General features: G+C 32.3%; 3 protein-coding genes across 3 annotated transcripts; 2 read left to right on the plus strand and 1 right to left on the minus strand.

Annotated features, from left to right (window-relative positions):
- Positions 1 to 5,599: 5,599 nt before the first annotated feature.
- On the minus strand, positions 5,600 to 11,016 carry LOC107496868 (GDSL esterase/lipase At4g26790). The gene is made up of 3 exons (XM_016118191.3): positions 10,536 to 11,016; positions 7,494 to 7,983; positions 5,600 to 5,952 (listed from the first exon to the last, which is right to left on the minus strand). Exons 1-3 carry the CDS (start codon positions 10,962 to 10,964, stop codon positions 5,759 to 5,761), a joined length of 1,113 nt encoding a protein of 370 aa, XP_015973677.1. The 5' UTR covers positions 10,965 to 11,016; the 3' UTR covers positions 5,600 to 5,758.
- A 5,027-nt stretch (positions 11,017 to 16,043) lies between these two features.
- On the plus strand, positions 16,044 to 18,499 carry LOC107496832 (protein FAR-RED IMPAIRED RESPONSE 1-like). The gene is made up of 4 exons (XM_016118162.1): positions 16,044 to 16,334; positions 17,350 to 17,400; positions 17,500 to 18,226; positions 18,330 to 18,499. Exons 1-4 carry the CDS (start codon positions 16,044 to 16,046, stop codon positions 18,497 to 18,499), a joined length of 1,239 nt encoding a protein of 412 aa, XP_015973648.1.
- Positions 18,500 to 18,565: 66 nt separating this feature from the next.
- LOC127740489 (protein FAR1-RELATED SEQUENCE 1-like) lies at positions 18,566 to 19,889 on the plus strand. Its single transcript, XM_052251471.1, has 4 exons — positions 18,566 to 18,728; positions 18,800 to 18,935; positions 19,046 to 19,678; positions 19,772 to 19,889. The coding sequence occupies exons 1-4, from the start codon at positions 18,566 to 18,568 to the stop codon at positions 19,887 to 19,889; spliced, it is 1,050 nt and encodes a 349-aa protein (XP_052107431.1).
- The last annotated feature ends 2,268 nt before the right edge of the window (positions 19,890 to 22,157 follow it).

Consider the following 22,157-nt stretch of genomic DNA (forward strand, 5'->3'; position numbering starts at 1 on the left):
AGCCACTGAAGCAAATACACGCCAGAAGCGTGGCAGGCCTGTCGGTTCCAAAGATAAAAATCTTCGAAAGAGAAAAGAGGTAAATAATATTCCTGTTGAAAAAGACATAGTAGAGATACCTGCAGTTGTCGAAAATTCTGATATAGTTTTAACGCTAGAAGACGTTCAGGTACCTGAAAATTGTGAAAATGACGAGATCTCAATAAATTATGTCTTAACAGGAAAGAAATGGGACCAAAATAAGACAATTGTCAATAAAATATTTGCATATAATGTGGCATTAAATATCATGCATGAAAGTAAGGATCTTGAGCCAAGATCAGTCGAAGAATGTCGACAAAGGAATTATTGGCCAAAATGGAAAAAAGCCATGAAGGCTGAATTAGACTCACTTGCAAAACGTGAAGTCTTCGGACCTGTAGTCCGTACCCTAAAGATGTAAAACCTGTTGGATATAAGTGGATATTTGTGAGAAAAAGAAATGAGAAAAATGAAGTTGTGCGCTACAAATCCTGACTTGTGGCACAAGGTTTTTCACAAACGCCCGGTATAGATTATGAAGAAACGTATTCCCCTATAGTGGATGCGATAACATTGCGTTATTTGGTCAGTTTATCTGCATATCATAAACTGCATATGCATTTAATAGATGTGGTAACAGCCTATTTATATGGCTCATTAGATCGGAATATCTATATGAAAGTCCCTGAAGGACTAAAGATATCTAAACCATCCAATGAATATTCGCAAGGGTTATACTCAGTCAAATTGCAAAGATCTTTATATGGTCTAAAGCAATCTGGATGAATGTGGTATAATCGTCTTACTGAGTATCTGGCAAAAAACAGATTCAAGAATGATGATATCTACCCATGTGTTTTCATAAAGAAAAATACATCTGGGTTCATTATAATTGTTGTGTACGTTGATGATTTAAATATCATTGGGACTCCTGAAGAGATTCCAACAATTATAAAAACTCTAAAAGAAGAGTTTGAGATGAAAGATCTTGGAAAGACTAAGTTTTGTCTCAGCCTGCAGATCGAGCATATAAAAAGTGGGATCTTTATTCATCAAACGACATACACAGAAAAGATCTTGAAAAGATTTTATATGGATAAGTCACATCCATTAAGTACCCCAATGATCATAAGATCTTTGGATGTGGAGAAGGATCAATTCCTTCCTAAAGAAGAAAATGAAGATATCCTTGGTTCTGAAGTACCATATCTTAGTGCCATTGGAGCGCTAATGTATCTTGCTAATAATACGCGACCTGACATATTATTCGCAGTGAATTTACTAGCAAGGTATAGTTCCTCTCCAACCAGAAGACATTGGAGTGGAATCAAGCAAATCTTTTGATATCTTCATGGAACGGTTGATATGTGATTGTTTTATCCCTACGGATCCAAGTCACAACTAGTTGGCTATGCAGATGCCAGATACTTATCTGATCCACACAAAGGGAGATCTCAAACAGGATACCTGTTCACATATGGTGGTACAGCTATATCATGGAGGTCCACGAAACAGTTGATAGCAGCAACCTCCTCTAATCATGCTGAAATACTAGCGATTTATGATGTAAGTCGCGAGTGTTTTTGGCTCAGGAGTTTGATCCAATATATCCTGTCATCATGTGGACTAATTAATCATAAGATAGCTCCAACTGTCCTGTTTGAAGATAATAAAGCATGCATTGCTCAACTTAAAGGCAGATACATTAAAGGTGATAGAACAAAGCATATTTCTCCCAAATTCTTCTTCACTCATGATCTTCAAAATCAAGGGACAATTGATGTCCAACAGATCCGCTCAAGTGACAATCTGGTAGATTTATTCACAAAGTCACTCCCAAATTTCTCCTTTGAAAGATTGGTACATGAGATCGGGATGCGCCAATTTCGAGACATTAAATGATGTTGACAATAGGGGGAGACTGTACTCTTTTTTCCTTAGTTAGGTTTTTTTCCATTGGGTTTTTCTTGACAAGGTTTTTAATGAGGCAGTCCCCATCACAAAGGATATTATATTCTTTTTCTTTAGTAAGGTTTTAACGAGGCAATAATCCTAAATGGTCATCCAAGGAGGAGTGTTGTGATAAAGATGGATGACCACGTTGGATTTCATTCTCAAAATTGAATGAATCTATTTACAATACAAGAAGCAATAAATAAATGTTGAAAGTAACATCGCTTTACTTGTATAAATACCGAGCATCATCAGATGCTTTTTACACACAAGCAATAAAGCAAATACTTCCTCTCTCTTTCCTTCTTATACAAAGCATTTCTTTACTTTCTTTTTTTATAAATTACTAATATATTATTAATATATTATCTTTATAGTGGTTTAATAGTGTTAGTAACTATTAATAATAGTATTTTATTTATACTTTTATATTTATTACATCTTATTTATTTATTTATTTATTTATTTATTTATTTATTTATTTTACAACAAACATAAAACTTATCTTATAAAATACAATGCAAAGACAATCTATCCAATAAATGAAAGTCCAAATCTTAAAAATCCTAACGAGCTCTTTAAAAAGTTTGTTACTCCATCTGTATAGAATTCCAGAAGCTCGGAATTTGCACTTGGTGTTGACTTAGATTCTAGATTTGAGTGGTGTAGTAACATATGAGATATTTATAAGAGACCTACGAGAATTTTAAACCGCCGCAAATTGGATGAGTGCGCTAGAAAATTAAAATCATCAAAACTTAAGGTTTCTTTTAATAAAAGAAAGTTATTTTATTTTGATTTGACATTATTGAGTTAAGAAATTAACTAATATAATTGATGATGACAAATATTAAATTATTAGATTAATTATCCAATTAGTTGTTAATTATTGTAATTGAGTGATGCAGGCCAAAAATCAATATACAGCAGCAGCCAATTAGATGGAAAATAAGAAACAAGGCTGGTGGGCTCCAAATCAATAAACAGCCCAAAAGGATTCAAAGCAATGAAATTAGATGGGCAAAAAAAAAATCAAATAGGTTGCATTAATAATATCCGATCCAAGTCCGTGAGCAAGCAATTCTCTCTCATTTGTTTTCACCAAAAGCAACGTTCACCTTTTTTCTCTTGGTCAGAAATCAGAGAAGTAAGAGAAGACTTAGTTCCTAAACTAGTCACCAAAGAAGAAAGAAAGAGAAGGTTAGGTAAGAAAGGTTAAGGTCTAATCAACCAAATCAAATCAAATCAAACTAAGGCAAAGGTCAAAAGTAACATATTTCCTATTGCATGCATATTGCTTTCTTCTCCTCTTCCCAACTCTCTGCCAGTCCAAAATGAAGTACATAGGAAAGATGATCTCTGTTCTTCACTGATGTGCATCTATGGTCATAAGTGTGTCTTGGGGACCAAGTTGTGTTTCAATGGCTAAGATATGGGTTTACCATTGAAAATATTTGTTTATGCTTTTCTATGGCTTTTAGTCAACAAAAAAGAGTCAGAACCACAACTTATAATTTGGGGATTAATTGAAAAGTGACATGGTGAGTTGGTGAAGCACATTGCTCAAGGGTTGACCTAGGAGAGAGCAACTCAACAACATGCAAGGAGATACAAAAGAAGATTTCTCATCATTCAGAAGTCAAGGAGAGAAAACCAGTGTTCTTGAGGTGTATGTTCTGAGAAGAGCTCTTTGAAGAAGTTCATCTACTTGGACAGTGCTTCAATTCCTAGTCAAAGGAGCATTCCGTCAGAATGAAGAACTGAATCAGAGGCTAGCAAATCTGGTTTATCACATAGCAAAGAGACTGTTGAAGCATTAATCTCCTCCACATTTCTTACAAGACAACAATCAAAATTTGATTGTCATAGTTTTTGTTTTCGAACAAAACATCAATCCACATTTGATTTGTGTTTCAATTCCAATTTGAATTCACTTAAACAATAACTCTAATTTTTTTTTAACCAGTAGTAGTATTCTAGCGGTTGACTCAATTTTTTTTCATTATTAAAAATCTTTTTTCATTATTAAGAAAGGGTAACGAAGATAAAATACGAGCTTCTTTTATAGCAATCGTAATTAATCGTTGTTGTTTTAAGGTCGATCTATTCACCCGTCTAGATAATATTTTCGGAATATGAGTGTGTGACTTGTTCTAATTGATCTTATTACAAATACAGAACAAAAATAAAGGATTTGTCATCTTGATAGAGATGGTTTTACCCCGTCAGATATTATTTTCTAGTATCTAGAGCACGGAATATATAAAATAGATTTTATAAAGTATTAGAACTATGATTCATACTTAATATTTCGACCTCGCAACCGGACTTTAATAAATTTTTATTATAAGATATGTAAGTTAGAATAAATAAAAAAAATTTGATTCTTTCAAATAAAATTGCCACTGTTTGTCTTCTTCCAAGTGCAGGATAACCCCAAGGAGTTGCAGGTTTTTTTTTTACCAATTGGGGTCCTACCTTCACCACCCCATGGGGATGATCTACAGGGTTCATAACTACTCCTCTTACTACAGGACGCTTACCTAGCCAACATTTAGATCCGGCTCTACCCAAAGTTTTCTGGTTTACCCAATATTTCCCACTTGTCTGACTATTGCTGAGCAGTTTTTTGATATCAAACAGACCTCCCCAGAAGATAATTTTAATGTGGCTGATTTTTCCTCTTTTGCAATCAGTTTCGCTACAACACCTGCTGCTCTAGCTAATTGTCCACCCTTTCCGAGTGTGATTTCTATGTTATGTATGATCGTGCCTAAGGGCATATCGGTTGAAGTGGATTCTTCTTTTTGATCAATCAAAACCTTTTTCCAAATTGTACAAGCTTCTTCCAAAGCACGACTTTCTGGATGTAACAGATTGTAATTTACTTTTCAATGTTTATCTTTCTGTAATTTTTTGAGGTAAAAAGTTGAATGAAAGAGTCATTGAAAGAGCCTAAGAGTGAAAAGGGGCAGAAAGATACACATGAGTGAAAAGTCTAGAATAATTTCAGATTTCTTTAGGTTAAGTCTGTGTCTTGTATCTTGTACCTATGAGGTACCCATTTCTTAGTTGGGTTAGCACTAAGAGTAAGAGTTAGGTATTAGTATAACCAAGTCAAATTAGGTTAGAATTTGAGTGTGAAAGGATTGTGTCAATTCTGTGGAATTGGTGTATGTAATACTTTAACTATAGTGGAAATTCCACCACTGTTGTAGTAGAGACTGGACGTAGATTGTATTGCACAAGGCAACCGAACCAGGATACATGATGGTATCAGCTTTTCTCATCCCTACTCTATTCTGTTTTTTGATATTCACGAGATAAAATGAAATTGTCTCATAATTTTTTCGTTGCTGAGTTCAAATAGATTCAGATTGCAAGTGTGTTTTAAAAGAGTTATTTCATTAAAGTAAAAGAAGGTCATAGATTCAACCCTCTCTTCTCTAAGCCTTCTACAACCTTCAGACATCGATCATAAATTTTTTTTAAATAAATTAAGAAAATTAGATTTGAACTAAAATAGTATTTTATAATAAATAGATTCAATTAACAGTAAAATTATACTTCTAAAGAAATTATTTAGCAACAATTTTTTATTGATAACTTTATATAAGATATGAGAAGGAAAGCATATACATACATATATAGCACATACATCACAATCTCATCAATTATATTCATTTTTAAATGTTACTACAATATAATGTGTTTGAATAATGCACCTAGGTGTTGAATAAAGGCATATCTTTTGAAAGGAAAACTAATTAAGAGTGGATGAACATCATATAAAATTTGCAAGAATCTTTGGTAGCAAATAATCTGAGACAATATGGTTCGTCTTCTCTGTGGGGTGGAAGGCATCCCAAAAGACATATTTGGAGGCATCAGTGCATGTAAGTGGATTCTGGTCACTGCATAAGTAGCTCATTTCAAATGTTCCTGTTGAACAACATGCTTTCTCTACCTCCTCATATCCTGAAATATAATAATATGGCCATTATGAGAAGGAAAAAAAAGTTATTTAGTGGTGTAACTTTTTTTTTTTTTGTACAGGTGGTGTTTTAGAGATATAATTATTTATGTGTATTTTTTTATTTATTTAAATTTTTGAAAAAAAAAGCATAACATGGGATTAAAATTTCTATGACTTAAAAGTCTAAATTTCAATATTTATTAATTCTAAAAGAAAAAAAATTATGCAAAATTCACGCAAAATTAGAAAAAAAACTGTATAAGAAAAAAAGATATAATTATTCATGTATTTTTTGTTTATTAACTTAAATTTTTAGAAATATAATATTATGACATAGTGTAATGATACTACTTAAACTTAGTTTATCATCTCAATTTTAGGGATAATATTATAGTATTAGAAAAAGTTTCATGAGTGTTTTTTTTTCCATTCTTGGGTAAATTCATAGTTAAAGATTTCAGCTTTATGGGGCCTTGCCTAGCAATTTTATTGGACTCTCTCTTAGTTTTGGCAAGTTCTAAGTTTTTGTTAAAGATGTACTACTTAAAATTAAAAATAAAATTTCAAAAGGTTAAGTTTAATGCACTTATATATTAATACACTAAAAAATTATTTATTTTTACTATTAACTAAATATTAACTAGTTTTCTTAGTTAAATTTTAATTTTAACAAAAATTTATTGGCATGTTATTGCTTGTATTTACAGCAGAATACCACTTTTATTCTCTTGTACAACAGAAAAAAAAAATATGATGATGAATCTCAATTAACTAACTTACGGTTACAGCACAAATTACAAAATTTAAAATAACGTAAAAATCCAATTAAAAAATTTTAAATTATTAAAAATTAATTATAAATTTAATAAAATTATAAGAACTTTGGGAATAATTTAACATTTAAATTACTCTTAAAAAGCAAAATAACTAAATCCTTATAATAAATCAAATATAGTAGTCTCAATCAAGAGTTACAGGGGTGGACCTCAGTTAGGTATAATGCATTTAGTATGCAATTAATTCAAATTGGATGCTTGTAATTATTTAATTTATTCTCACACGTCAGAGACGAAATTTTGAAGGCAGATCAGATATTATTTTTGATAATGAAGTATTATACTGTTTAGATTTTTTTTTTTTTTGGTTGGTGGCTACTATATCTTGTTTAGATTGACTTAAAATGATGAAGAAAATAGAAAAATTTTATGTTTAATTCAAGATCATCCATAAAAAAATTTTCCCACAAGTCAAACGAATATGAAAGAAAATATATAGTATAAAAGGTGAAAAGGATTTAATATTATTCTTAATTTCAATATATAAAACAAAAATATCTTTTAAAATAAGTCATTCCAATTTTTAATCACTTTCATTCCTAATTATTTAAACATGAACAGAGAGAAAATCTAAAAAAATGAGAGAAATTTTTTGTCCTGTTCTCTTTTTTAATTTTTTTTCCTCATATTTTATCTTTAAACTTTAAATATAATAAAACATGTTTCTCAACAAAATAAATCAAAGAAAACATATGAGAGAACCATACCATATGTGGAGGGCCTTTTAATGATATCATCAACTATGTCATATGCATTTGCTGAAATTGCTTTCAATTGTGGCAGTTCCCTATTAAGCTTTGAGATCAAATTCTCCAACTTGGCATTAAACCCCAAAGCCACATTGTTATATTTTTCATTGCAAGCATGATCACCAAAGATATTTGTAGCCCTCTCCAATGGGAGACACCCCATAGGAACAAGGCCAGTTATGGATAATTTTCTTGCTCCAAGTGCATACAATTCCCTAATGAAATTCTCAGCAATTCCCAATAGAAAATCTTGGTATTGTGTAACTGTGAATTGAGCTCTTCTAGTTGGGAAAATGTAATAATTCTCAAGAAAATCATTGGTTCCTAAGCTCATAAGATATAAAGCTTCTCTTATGATATGATTTGCCTTCTCTACTCCAAGATGCTCTCTCAATTTTACTTGGTACTCCTTGTAGAACTCCAATTCTTTCCACAATGGTATTACATTCTATAAGATAATAATATGGGTTAAGTATGATTTTATTTTTTAAGATTTAGACAAAAAATTTTATGTGTTTTCAATTTTTTTTTGCATTTAAATTTGTTCCTAAAGTTCATTTAATTTTAAAATCGTCTTTCATCCTCGCCCCTACCTCATGTCCTTAGCTTGTCATCTTCAAAGAGGTGGTGGTGATCGTCGTGTTTTTCGCGTTTTCAGCATCACCGTCACGCCTCTCTTCCCCTTTTCTCTTTGTCCTTCGTCGTTCTGACTCACTGTCACCACCACCATATAAGTCTACCGTCATTGTCATCACAGGCAAGTTAAGATTCAAATTTCTAATTCTTGTTCTTATTTATCACAATCTCTAATTTTCAAATTCATCACAAATTTTGCGGCTGAGTTAACAGAAAATTTTGTAGAACATGGGTAGTGATGTTCTGATCTTGTTCTTGTTTTTGGATTTTTTTTTGGTTTTTTTGTTTTTGTGAGAAATTGAAAAAAGAACAAGATGCTTGTTGTTCTTGTTAATGTCTAATTTTTCTGTTAATGTTTGTTTTGAGGAAGATGATGATTTTCTTTGTTTGTTGAAGTGGTTTTGTTGAATTGTTGTTTTGGTTTTGATTTATTTGAGATTGTTGCTGAATGTTGAGTTTTTTTTGTATTCATGAATAGATGGCGATGGGGTGGTCGTGGGTTGGGAGATGGTGAGAAGAGAAAAACGGGTGTTTAGCGGTGGTTGTATTGGTAACAATGTGAAGAATAGATGATGGTGGTGGTGAGAAGAGAAAGAAAGGATATCTTTGTTATTTAAAAAATTAATTTGCCCAAAAAGATGATTTTAAAATTACGTTAAACCTTAGAAACGATTTTATTTGTAAAAAAATATTAAAGATAAAAAAATTCAGCCTAAATCATAGAGACTAAAATTGTATTTAATCCTAATCATATTGACATGAATTATTATTAATAATAATTAATTAGTTGACAGTAAAAGTAGTAATAATTTTAAAATTTTATTATGAATTTGATATTTTGTATAAAATATTATTTTATTTTATTTGACTTATATAAGGTCCTTGTATATTATTTTGATGAGACTAATTTCAAGAATTTCAAGTTTGCATTATTGTCTTCTAATTCTATACATATATATGTAGTTCAATCCAAATCTGGATTGAACATTTTGTTAAAAATTACTTTTAGTTTATTCAAAACTGGATTTAGTTGTTCCTTTGAATTAAAAAAAAGATTTAAATTAAAAAGTCTAGTTGGTTTAAGTAAAAAAGTGAGAATGAGAATGATTACTTTTTTTTTTATTTTACTAATGTGATAAAATATTTCTCGTAATGCTCTCCGACTATGCATGCATGAATGGATTTTTTATTTTTATTAATATCTAACATGACAAAATAAAAGGCATGAATTAAAATAATAATTTACTCTTACGATCTTTCTTTTTGTTAGTTGAAAAAAAAAAAAAAACTAAAGATGCACTTCCAAGTACATGAGAAGATTCTCAAGAATTTTCACTTTCATAGACAAGAAAACAAAACCAAAAAAACACATGCACCACTTAATTGGGTAAAGACACTTAAATTATTCTGACACAAATTATTTTTATTTTTATTTTTATACTATAATAACTAACATAAAAGTGACACAATTCATTCTTTCTTTAAAAAACAAAAATAATGATGATCTCTTTTAGACCATGCACTATACTTCCCAATTAGTACATCATAAGATTCTTCTTATTAAATTATAATTCCATCTTATTAATTATTTTCAAAATAGAACAAAATCAATTTCTTTCTGTCTTATTTCTTTTATAGGTAACTTCAAATAATAATTCCATTTTATTAATTATTTTTCATAACCAAAAACAGAACAAAATCAAATTTTTTTCTGTCTTATTTCTTTTATAAATAAAATTTATTTTTTATTTTTAAAATTTGTCAAAAATTTAAAAAATATTTTAAATTTATTTTTAACTTTGTCCCAAAATTTTTTTATTTACATAAAATATATTTCTAGTAGCTAAAATTTTAAAACGTTTAAGACTAATCTAATAATAATGCACGGCAACTATATCTAATTTACTTGTACCCAAGATTATTGTTGTGAAATTTTAACTGAATTTGTCCTAAAATTTTTAAAATTTATCTGCTAAGAATATATTTAATATAAATAAAAAAAATTTAGAATAAAATTGAAATAAAATAATATTTAGGGATATTTTTAAAACTTTTGTCAAATTTAAAATATAAAAAATATACTTTACCTTATTTATAAATAATTATTTTAATATTTTAATTTGTAAAATTAGATATTATAAAAATTAGTCATATTATATTTACATCGAAAATAACTACCTGTATATATATATTGCAATTTTAATATATTTTTATTTAAATTGTTGTTTATTTTCACTGTTAGCTAATTAGCTTTATGTTTTATGTAAAGAAAACTGTATTTGCAAGTTCTCCTTCCATCGATTTTTTATGTGTAGCGGACTCATCTTTTTATTATTGAAAGAAAAAAAATGGAAGCATACTTACAAGAACATGAGAAGTAGCATTATCATATCCGGTTCCAGCAGAAGCAAAACAAACACCAGTGGCAAAATCTTCAATGTTATATGCAGGATCCAAGTACGCCGGAACTGAACTTTTCACCCCCAACGCCTCCGCGAGGAAATCCGGCGGAACCCTTCCGTTACTGAATCTTCCTGTTGGTTGTCCCCCTTCAAAGTCACGCCCATATGGCCTGAAATTGCTCTTCAGAACCGTCGCTATCATGTTGTTGTTTCCCGAATCCACCGTTGAATCTCCGAAAACTATCACTGCTGGAACGTTACCACTGTTTGCCTCCGAGGTTGGAATGGTAACCATAATCGTTAACAATGCCGAGAGTAGTAGCCATGACAATGCCAGGTATGTTATGCGCACCATGTGTTTGGTAAATTGTTTCGTCACTGTCTTGCGCATGCGACGACTCCTTTAATTTTTGAGTCAATGTGGGAGAAGAATTTGAGCTACCATACCAATGTATATCATTTATAAATGGTGGCAGATCATTATTAGGAGAAATATTAGGGAACTAACTTTTTTTTCACTCATGAGGTAATTTTTAAAATTATTTTATTTTTTAAATTCTAAATTTTAAACCATAAATTTTTTTTAGATCTTAAATTATAAACTCTGAAAAAATTGACTAATATTTAATTTTGATACACTGATAATGTAAAGCATTTTACATAGTTCAAAAGTATGAATAGGTGCACGGTAGATGTTGAAGAACTCAAACAATCTTGGGAGATAGTTTCGTTATAGTAACAACACGTTTAACTTTTAATGGGTGTTTAGTTCGTCAATACTCATATTTATTTAACCTTTATCCTACTTTTAGGAAACTTAAAATAAATGAATTGTAATTAAACTTTTTTTAAGCACGTGTGAAATGTTTAATTAAGTTATTGTGGGTTATGCGACGTGCTGATAAGCATAAAATAAATGGCGTTTTAGTTTTTTTTTTTTTTAATGAGAGTTTTAAAGCGACGATTAAGTTAAGATCTTTATTAATGTGTGTCTGTGTGATACTTGTACATCAGGATGTCCTTTTTTTCCCCTTTACTACTTCTGTTCTGTTTTTCTTTCTAATTTACTTCTTATTCCCAGGAATTCGTCTTCGTATAAGGATCCAAAGGCATTACTTTTGTTATGTTCGTGTTCTTTTTTTTATTTTTTCAAAGTTAGAAATAAGATTCGAAATCGCGACCTCTGAGTGAGTATGAAAATACTATATTATTTAAGTTATAATTCGTTGGCTTATGTTCGTGTTCTTTGTTATTTATATATTTTTTTTTAATTTCATCTATGTTATTAATTTTGTCAAAGATGATATTTGAGGAGGAAGGTAATAGAGGAGAAGTGGAAGAATATTCATATGATGAATAACATAAAGGGCATTTTTATTTGTTCGTTTTCAGGTGTGATTTTGTGTCTCGATAAACACCTAAAAAATCATGTGAGAATTACATGTCATCAATGGCTTCGATGGCGTTATGTACATTGTGTCATTATCAAACGGTTGGTTGTTACTTGTTAGTTGTTACATCCTTTAATTAATTAATTAAGGCCATGTTTTGTACACAATTAAATTTTAGTAGAGAAAAATATTTAAGGGAACAATTATTGAAGGCATAATAATTATTATGAGATTCTTATCTTATATTCTCCAGATTTTGTTGTCTCATGCATTTGGCATGAACCAGCAGCCAGAAGACAGGTGCAAAGTTATGTTTCTCCAGGATATTTATTTATTATTTTTATAAAATAATAGTGAAACAACTTGATAGATGAAGACAACTTGCATAGTATAATGTCCATCTGAATTGGTTGATCAATGACTCGAATTGGTTTGCATTTGCACTTTGGTGTAAATTCAGCTACAGTCGATTTCACTTGAAGTTGATAATTGAGAGTCGTTAGATGAAAATTTAGTCAAATCAATCAAATTATTTAACGACTTTCAACTATCAACTTCACGTAAAGTCAACTACACATGAGTTATCACTTTGCACTTTTGTAGAGAGGAAGAAAGAAGGGCCAGCGTGGCATCATCTATTTGTTGAGTCGCTAGTGAAAAGAAGTCGAGATTATTATGGTGTTCATAGTTTAATGTTGGAGATTATAATAGAGCAACTTGAATAACTTCATGGACCGAATCGATGCAAGGCGTAAATTTAAGTGAGAACTTTAAAAATTTAGTCAATTATTTTTGCCCATATTTAACAGAAGTTAATAATGATAATTCTGTTAACGAAAAAAGTATTTAAATTATTGCCGTAGAAGAATGATAAGAGTCAAATGACAATAATTATGTTGATACTCGTATAGGGATTTGGATCTTCTAAATTTTGAATTTCACTTTAGAAGGTAAAGTGTGATCTCTCACCATTTATTTCATAGATATGACCAAGAATAAATATAAGAGAGAAACCATTCAAAGTAGAAAGATCATATTTTACTCTCTAAAGTACAAATTCAAAATTTAAAGGATTCAAATCAATCCCTCATAGTATTTAACGTCAAATATATAGAAAATTGTTTTCATGATTTAAGTAAATTTTTTATTTACTTTTTTAAGTAAAAAATTAGATTCAATTTCTATAAATGAAAAATTAAGGAAAAATTACATTTGCAAGAATTAGTCAAGTAGATTTATTGATAGTTCAAATAAAGAAGTTTTTTTTTTTTTATTTGACATCGATCATTAGAAGTTATTAAATAAATTAAAGAAAATTAAATTTAAATTTACTTCATAAGTTTGGATTTGAAGGGGCTGGCTAAGGTATTAGTAGATCACTGTTTGCTGTTAGTGCGCCATTTGAATAAGTTGACTGAGGTCCTAAATTCGACAAGGAGAAGAAAGATGATAGATGAAGTTAGGATTGAAGAAAAATATTTTCATGGTCCGAAAAGGATTAAAGGTGAAGTGAGGAAGTTTTTTAGAAGATGGTATTTAGAGGAACAATTCTTAAATATAAGCTTTGATGAAACTCTAGTGAAAACAATTTCAAACGAGGAAATAGAATGGTTGGATGGGATCCTACATTTAGAAGAGATCAAGAAAGTAGTATAAAAATACAATCCATAGTATTTAAATTCTGTTAATGAAAAGTATTTAAAGAAAATTTTTTTATTTGACATCTATCATAGAAGTTTTTAAATAAATTAAAGACAATTAGATTTAAACTTACTTCATAACAAAATAATTGTTAGTAAGAAATTTTAGATTCAAATAACAGTAAAATTACTTTTTATCAAAAGATAGTTGAGATATTAATGAGTTGTTGGTTAATGTTTATGATAATAGTTTATGAGTGTTTTTGTAAATATTATGTATGTTGTATAGTTTTTTACAACAATTCTATACACAATTTTAATTCATAAATCTATTTTCTTAGTTTCTTCTCATGAGTTATAATATGGTATTAGAGTATATTTTTTAAAGATGATAAATTATTTTTTTTTGTGAAATTATCATATTTTTCTCTATTTTTTATGTCGTGTTTTCTCTTTTTTTTGGTCATTATTTTGATACTTTTTCACCTCATCGATTAGCCTATTCTTTTTTTTTTTGTCTTTTCGAGTCTAAAAAGTCATATATATACCACCATCCTCTATAGTAGGATGCACCTCCACGCACGAGCCACCAAAAGTTTCCTGTCAACCTCTAATAATTGTGCTTCTCCCAGTCACGTTTTGAGCTATTTTTCGACGTCTTCACCAATCACCGTTTATACTATCATCTTCGTCGTATCATTCCAAGTTGAATGAGTTCAACTCCACCTTCCGCCATAGCTAGACGCGCCTGCATGCGCCTCCTAAAGGTGTTGCTTCCGTCAAGCATAAGCACCATCTCCTTTGTTCAATCTACAAAGTCTTTCTTCTCATTTTTGATCATCTTACTAGAGTAGTTTACTTCCACCACCAATCTCACTATTTGGCTCTTCTATTGTTTCGAGTTCAATGGACCCAAAATTGTCGCTGGCAAAACTTGCACACACCGCCACACGCCTGTCAAAGTTGTTGCCCTAATCTCTCTCTTCAATCAATTTTCATATTGAATCTAGGTCATTTAATTAATGTGCCGCATCAATAGTCCATATTTAAGCCACGTGCCATAATTAATGTGCCACTAACCAATTGCAGCACAGACTCGCTTTTTATACCCACATGTTGTCTCGGCTATGAACTAGCTCCATCACCGCACCTGGATCTAGTTTGGACCACCTTTGACAAAACATCAGCAAAAATGCTGACTCATCCTTGTTGACGTATTTTCTTGTCTAAACAAAATTTGACATGTGCCATTTTTACTACTAACCTGGCATCTTTATCTGAATTTTTTCTATTGTTTTTTAGTATCTACTTTCTAATTTTGCCTTCTGCTTTTAAGACTTCTAATATGATGTTGCTACTTTTATATTTTTTAGGTATGTTTATAATTCTCATGGAGAAACTCGTTGCTTTTCATCCATTCCATTTGCACCATGATTTCTGGTAGTTTGTCACTTTTTCAACAATTCGTCAATTTTTTGACAGTTCGCCACCTATTCAGCAATTTTATAGCAATTCGCCATCCGATAGTTCACCATCTTGTTGGTAATTTTTTTGCAATTTGCCACTCTTTCGATCTGACAATTCTGTCTGCGTCTCCATTTCAGTAATTTCATCTACGTTTCCATTCCAATAGTTTCGTCAGCGGTTCTTTTCGACAATTACGTCTGGATTTTCATTTCGATAGGTTCGTCCGCATTTTTTTCGACAATTCTGTCTGTATTTTTTTTTTGCAGTTAGTTCTATCTGCATTCTGTTTTGATAATTTTGTCTACACTTTTTTTTTATTTTGTTGTTTTAATAAGTTTTAAACTCAAATTGCTATTTAAATTTGAGAAAAAAATACTAAAGATAATTGAGATATTATTAATGAATTGGTTGCTAGTTAGTAATTGTAGAATTTGGATCTTCTAAATTTTAGATTTTCACTTTAGAGGATAAAATGAGATCTCTCACCATTGAATGTTTTCTGTCTCATATTTTCTATTGGTCCCACTTATGAAATAAATGGTGATAGATCATACTTTGTCCTCTAAAGTAAAATTCAAAATTTAGAGAATCCAAATCGGTAATTGTAAGTTAGTATTTATGATATACAGTAGTTAATGAGTGTTCCTATAAATACCTTGTATGTTTTATGGTTGGAAAAGTATGAGGAAACAATAGACTTATTGTACAATGCATACAATGGGGGTTTAAATAAAATTTAAATTAAATAATGGGTTAGCAATTAATTTTGTATTATTTCTAATTTGAAATTTGAAACCATTTAGTATTACTAGTAATTATAGATTCTAATCAACTAATTAGGTTAAAACGTTGCGTCATCTCATCAACGATCACACGGCTGCCCCATGCAGGATCTTTCCAACGCAGCTGCCCTCTCATCTACGATCGACAGCGCCACCCTCTCATCTGCACACAACGCAGCACGACTGCCCCATGCAGGATCTTTCCAACGCAGCCGCCCTCTCATCTACGATCGACAGCGCCGCCCTCTCATCTGCACACAACGTAGCCGGTGTTCACTCCTTCAGAATGGCAGAATCGCAAGAAGAACGTGCTGCAAGTGAGGGTCCTCCTTTATGCACATCACCTAGCCGAAATTCATTAATGGAGGTTGATATAGTTGAACCATTAGTTTGTGTTGCCTCTGAAGTTTCTGAAAATTTATCAAACAAACAAGAAAACTTAGCCGCCGATGTTGCAGAGCACGGTCACAAGTCAAACAATGTGAGCAATTAGGATCTTTAAATTCTGCCATGGATGTTTATTTCGCGTTTAATTCTGCCATAAATGAGTTTTTTGATTGTATGCTTATTGAAACATGCAATTGTAATCGATGAGTTGAGATGTAATTAAAGTTATGTTTGTTTTATTTTTAATAGTATGATTATATGCATTGAGGATTAGCTGAAATTAAGTAATCATTTTATGGTTATATGATTATATCCAGGAAGTATATTTTCTTATGTGTTTTTGTATGTGAATTTATGCTGTCATCATGTTAAATGGCATCTTCATTTGCTAATCATCCTATTATGGACTTATGTGCCTATATGCATGATGGGATAGCATAATTTAATTTTTTGGTATGCTTATATGAATTTATTTTTATCTACAGTGTGTATATATTATATCTACATAATGATCATGCAAGTATGTAAAATAGATAAGTATAGTGTGATGCAGTGGCTGGACTTGTTTACTGAATTAAAGGAAATGCTATTTGTATTTGCAACATGCTAACCATGATATGCTTATATGAGTGTTTTAATCATGTAATGGTATGCTTATATGCTCACTGCATATTTATAACGTTATATGCTCATATGCTTCCTGCATATTATTTTAATATTTTTCATACTTATAGGAATAAATAATGTCAAAATTTTAATATTTTTCTTCCTGCACCTGAAGAAAAGAGTGTGTGTATCTAAATATACAAGAAAAGAATTTTTTTCATGGAGTGAAAAAAGAAGCCACTAAAGATAGATTATGGCCCTTAAATAATAGCCAAAATAAAAGAAATAATTTTACATAATTTTCATTGAATGAAAAAAAAAACAACTAAAGGGTTGAATTTAATTAAATAATACATGAAATGAAAAAAATAATTCTCATGGTTAGATTTGTAGTTGTTGATGTGTTTTCGGTGATTGTTTTAGAGATTTTATTTAAATGAGTTTTGATAAGGATCTTCCTCCTTTTGGTTACTCTGTTTGTTTTGGAATTATCGGCTATACAGTTGTCGGATGTTATGGATGTTGGAAGTGAAGAGATGGAGCCTAGTGATGAGGTACTGCAGTCTAGCTTACTTTTGTTTAGTCATAATGTTTATGTTTGATTTGATAACTAATGGTAATTAATTTTTCTTTTGGATTAATATAAAATACAGTTACCAGATCATGGTAACCTACAAGAAGACGAGATACCAAGAGTTGGAATGCGATTTGCTCAGTTACAGATGGCGCATGACTTTTATGTGTCCTATGCAAAGAAACCTGGATTTGCAACTAAGATAAGGACGACAACATTTGACAAGATCACGAAGGCTCCCATTAATCAAGCTATACACTGTAATCGCGACGGGATCCGCGAGTCTCGTGTTAAAGCACCAACGCAGAAGAATACGATTTCCGCTGCTGTGTGCAAGGCAAGGATATATTTAAAGTTTGATAAAGATGTGCAAGACTGGGTTTTGTTCAAGGTTGACTTGACGCACTCACACCCCTGTTCACCGAGAAAGGCAGTGCACTACCATGAGTATAGGCAGCTGACCATGCATGCGAAGTGCGTGATCAAGGATAATGATGAGGCTGAGATTCGTCCAAATAAGACATTCCTTGCTTTGTCAAATGAGGCTGGTGGCCCCTCTAACCTGGGATTCTCAGAGAAGGATTTAAGAAACTATATAACAGCAAGGCTCCGCAATAGCAACGTGAATGCGGATGTCAGGGAGATGATGAGCTACTTCATGAGAATGAAGGACATCAATCCGAACTTCTTTTACGCGGTGAAGTTGGACGAGGAGTGTAAATTTAAGAGTGCAGTATGGGTTGATGCAAGGTGTAGGGCGTCGTATGAATACTATGGAGACATCATTTCAGTTGATAGCACATATAGTACAAATAGGTACGTAGTAGTTAAGTTGTTTTGTCCTTCTCTTGATAAAACGATATTCCATCGTGATTGGCATTTCTTACTTCTGTTTGGATTTTCTGGCAGGCACGGATTACTTTGTGTCGTTTGTTGGGGTCAACCACCATGGTAAATCGACCCTCCTCGGTTGTGCTTTGTTGGGGAATGAAGAAATCGGAAGTTATGAGTGGGTTTTTAGCCAATGGGTGAAGTGCATGGGAACTGCTCCAAAGTGTATCATAACCGATCAATGTTGATCCCTATACCGTGCGATCAAAAATACTTTACCCGACACACGCCACCAGTGGTGCATTTGGCATATTATGAATAAGCTACCTTCCAAGCTTGGGGGTTACCGCCGGTACGGAGCTTTGTATGGTGACCTAAACGACATTGTGTGGAACTCTCGGACGGAGGAGTCATTTGAAGATGATTGGGCTGATTTTATAGATGAGTACAACTTACATAACAACACATGGCTGTCAGGTTTGTTACTGTACGATTACTTCTCATGCTTTAATTGCAATTGGTCGGCATCTGAATGTTTAGTTTATCAGTAAGTTTGGAGCACGCATTCTACGGTGGATACTTACACAGTAAAACTAGCTTGGTCCAATTTGTTCATGAATATGACAATGTGCTTGGAGTCAAGGAGCAGAGGGAACTGGAGGATGATGCTATGACTCGAGGGGGGTTATCCCTTGTGCAACGACCTCGCCTATAGAGAAACAGTTTCAGCAAGAGTATACCACGACCCTCTTTAGGGATGTTCAAATTGAGTTTGTGAGGAAGGCTAACTGCAGAGTTTCTGCAATTGATGAACAGGTTCCATTGGTCTGCGTGAAGGTGGAAGAGGAGAAACTACTCAACGATACTATTCTATGCATTCCGTATGATGTTCACTTTGACCGTTCCACACAGGAGCTTCGTTGTGAGTGCAATCTTTTTGAGAGTTCAAGTGTGTTGTGCTGTCACTGCGTTGAAGTTTACCATTCGTATAAAGTGTACAAAGTACCTTCCTGTTATGTTCTTCCTCGATGGAGCAAGAAGATAAAGCGCAAGCATACGTATGTCAAAAGTAGCCATGATGTCAGTCAGTCGGATGAGAGTCATGTTGCATTCAGGGGACTGTGTGCACACTTCTATAATGTTGCTCAAGAGTTCGTCGGTGACGATGAAGAAACAGCATTGCTGCATCTTGCTTTGGAAGAAACAAGGGCCAAGTTGGCTACGCACCGTGCCAAAAAGAGGTCCGAGAGTGTGGCAGAGACTCAGACCAACATTGGCTCACAGAGTTCGAACGATGTCGGTGTTGCTGACATCCAAGGCCCATCGAAGGTAACCACAAAGGGCAGGCCAAAGAGTAAGAGGCTCGGCTCTGCCCTTGAGAAGTCCATCAAGAATTCAAGACGGAGAAAACAAAAGAATTCACCCCCGTTAGATGTTTAGCTTAATCTCAAGTTTGTATATTTATTTGTATATTACTATCCTAGAACATAACTGTTGGACTTTTACTTTCTTTTTTTTAGGCAAGAGGTTCGTCTGGATGCATTTCAAGATGTAAACCATGGTTCTTTTACTGGCCTTAATGTTCCCGAACAAGCCGGTGGTTTCATGTCTTTGTTAAGCTCCTTCAACAAAAAGTAGGATTAGTTGGACGAGGTTGTGATAGTGTATATTTTCTCATCTCTGTGTTTATAGGATTCATGTTAGTTTAAAGGTTCTAAGGCAGTTGTTGCAAAGGTCCATATGTTATTAATTGCAAGAACCATTTTTCCATTAGCTAGGACGAACCCTTTTACTTTTTTTATTTCGTGTACACTTAATGCATAACGAGTATATTGGGTGGTTATTCTGTAATCCACGAGATAGTTTAATAAAGTTGTACCCGATTTCTACATGCCTCACTGTATAGTTTTCCGGTACGTAGCTGTTCATTATAGACACTGTTTACACATTTATAATGAACTAATGTGGATGTTCATTTCCATAGGTAATCAGATGTTCATTTTTGCTCTAAGCATGGATGGTTACCTGTTAGTACTCGTGTGTGCTGCACTTGGTTGTTATGTTTTGATTTTGATATTATAAAAATTTTGATAATTTTTCTTCTGAGATAGATTAATTCTTTCGTTCTTTTTAACAAAATTTTTAATATATGCGTTGAAAAATAAGTCCTTAATAAATTAAAAAATAGAAACTAATATTTTTCATCTAATAATCAGTTAATAATTTTCTCTTTTTTTTTATAATCACAACTCAAATCTTTATTCTCTGTTTACTTATCATTTTGTTAGCTAACTATTGTCTAAAATATAAATTGGATGTTCATTATAATAAGGTATTGGATGTTCAGTTTAGCTATATTAGTGGATGGTTAGTGGTCACATATCTCAACATGCACAAGTATGGCAACTTTACCTAGCAACCTTGATAAATCCGGGATTCTACCATATAAAAAAACATAGATAATTTTTAGTTAAAATAACCAATAAATCATTGTACTGTAGACAAACAAAAGATGTCCTGGAATTAAGTCTTTCTAATGTGACAAACAAATCCCTAATCATCTCAGCAGTAGGTAAACTCAGTATAATGTGGTAGTTCAATTCATTGCAACTAATACTAAGTAAGCAACTTCTTCTTGCCTTTGCGCATTGCCCCCTTCGGTAATCCCTCTGCACGTTCAATCAATGACCGTGTGCTAGGTGCAGTGTATGGTGAACTAACGTCCTTCTTCTTGTTCCGTGGTGCATTACGACGAACAGGTTTAACCGTTTCACTCAATAACAAAACAAGCTGATGAACCAATGCATTGTGTGGGCCACAAATTATGTCTAGCATCAACTCCATCCGGTATGAACTGAGTGAATCATGTGCATAGATTTATCAGGGAACTAAGTGTTAAGAATCATTACCGTGGTTTTTTTGTACAGCACGAATAATTAGAATTACAAAAGTCTTTATTTAACAAACCTCGTCTCATTCGTAAAGTTCACGATCTTCTTTCCAACTTTCAATGAACTTAATAACGCACATGCCACAATCAAAGCTACAGGAAAACAAAATTACTTTTGCAATTAGTTTGAGAAAAACTCTTAACATGCTATGGCCAATATTGTAAGTAATCTAAAGAAGTCTCAAATTTGGGTTATATTTTCATCTCACTTGTTCGGTTGCTTTGGAATCCTAGCGTAGGAACGAGATGGGTCGTACGGAGTCCGAACGAATCCAGGTATAGCAATGCTTGCCATATCCTCACACAGTCTCCCCTGAAAACCATATAATGAACATAGTGGAACAATATCCTGTTGAATTAAATAACATAGCTATATATTGAATAAAAGAAGTACAGTATCTTACCACATATGCATCGAGTTTATCTCGTTTGTCATCTTCTGGTGCAGAATGCAAACTGTCGAGTATAACTATGCACTTCGCATTCACCTCAAATGCATATACCCACCAATGGCCCCTCCAACAATAAGGAAATAACCACTATATCAAACAATACATATGATTGAGTTTGTCTCATGAGTAAACAAAAGGAAAACCCCAAAAAAACTTATTGATCTCCATACAGCATTCAATAACGAAACATCCTCGAATTATATGACAACCTCATTCCAACAGCATAGTAAGCTAAAGTCAATCAACATAGTAACATGGGAAAACCCAATACCAAAATATGTAAATAAAAACACACAAAAGAAAAATTGGTCGCAGTGACCCCCCGTTCCAAATTTAAACATGCAAGTATTAGTTGAATTAGAAAACCCGGGTTAGGGATTGGAAAAAAGTCATGGTAAATTAATAAACAAGCCGCATAAACCAAGAGCGGGTTCAATGAGGATATAAACAGTTCAAAGCAAAACAGCAACTCACCCAATTTCTCTTTGCTACTACTGTCTTGTC

This window comes from Arachis duranensis, chromosome 7, assembly GCF_000817695.3.
Source record: "Arachis duranensis cultivar V14167 chromosome 7, aradu.V14167.gnm2.J7QH, whole genome shotgun sequence".
NCBI classification, from domain to species: Eukaryota; Viridiplantae; Streptophyta; class Magnoliopsida; order Fabales; family Fabaceae; genus Arachis; species Arachis duranensis.

Bases quoted from the DNA above. Each gene is read 5' to 3' on its own strand.
- LOC107496832 (XM_016118162.1), top strand. From the start codon at position 16,044: ATGCAGGATCTTTCCAACGCAGCCGCCCTCTCATCTACGATCGACAGC. The intron at 16,335-17,349 runs GTGAGCAATTAG...TCGGCTATACAG, and splicing joins ACGGTCACAAGTCAAACAAT to TTGTCGGATGTTATGGATGT. The intron at 18,227-18,329 runs GTACAAATAGGT...ATTTTCTGGCAG, and splicing joins TTCAGTTGATAGCACATATA to GCACGGATTACTTTGTGTCG.
- LOC107496868 (XM_016118191.3), bottom strand. From the start codon at position 10,964: ATGCGCAAGACAGTGACGAAACAATTTACCAAACACATGGTGCGCATA. The intron at 7,984-10,535 runs GTAAGTATGCTT...ATTATCTTATAG, and splicing joins ATGCTACTTCTCATGTTCTT to AATGTAATACCATTGTGGAA. The intron at 5,953-7,493 runs GTATGGTTCTCT...ATTATATTTCAG, and splicing joins TAAAAGGCCCTCCACATATG to GATATGAGGAGGTAGAGAAA.
- LOC127740489 (XM_052251471.1), top strand. From the start codon at position 18,566: ATGAATAAGCTACCTTCCAAGCTTGGGGGTTACCGCCGGTACGGAGCT. The intron at 18,936-19,045 runs GTTATCCCTTGT...GGCTAACTGCAG, and splicing joins GATGCTATGACTCGAGGGGG to AGTTTCTGCAATTGATGAAC. The intron at 19,679-19,771 runs GTTAGATGTTTA...TCTTTTTTTTAG, and splicing joins AAACAAAAGAATTCACCCCC to GCAAGAGGTTCGTCTGGATG.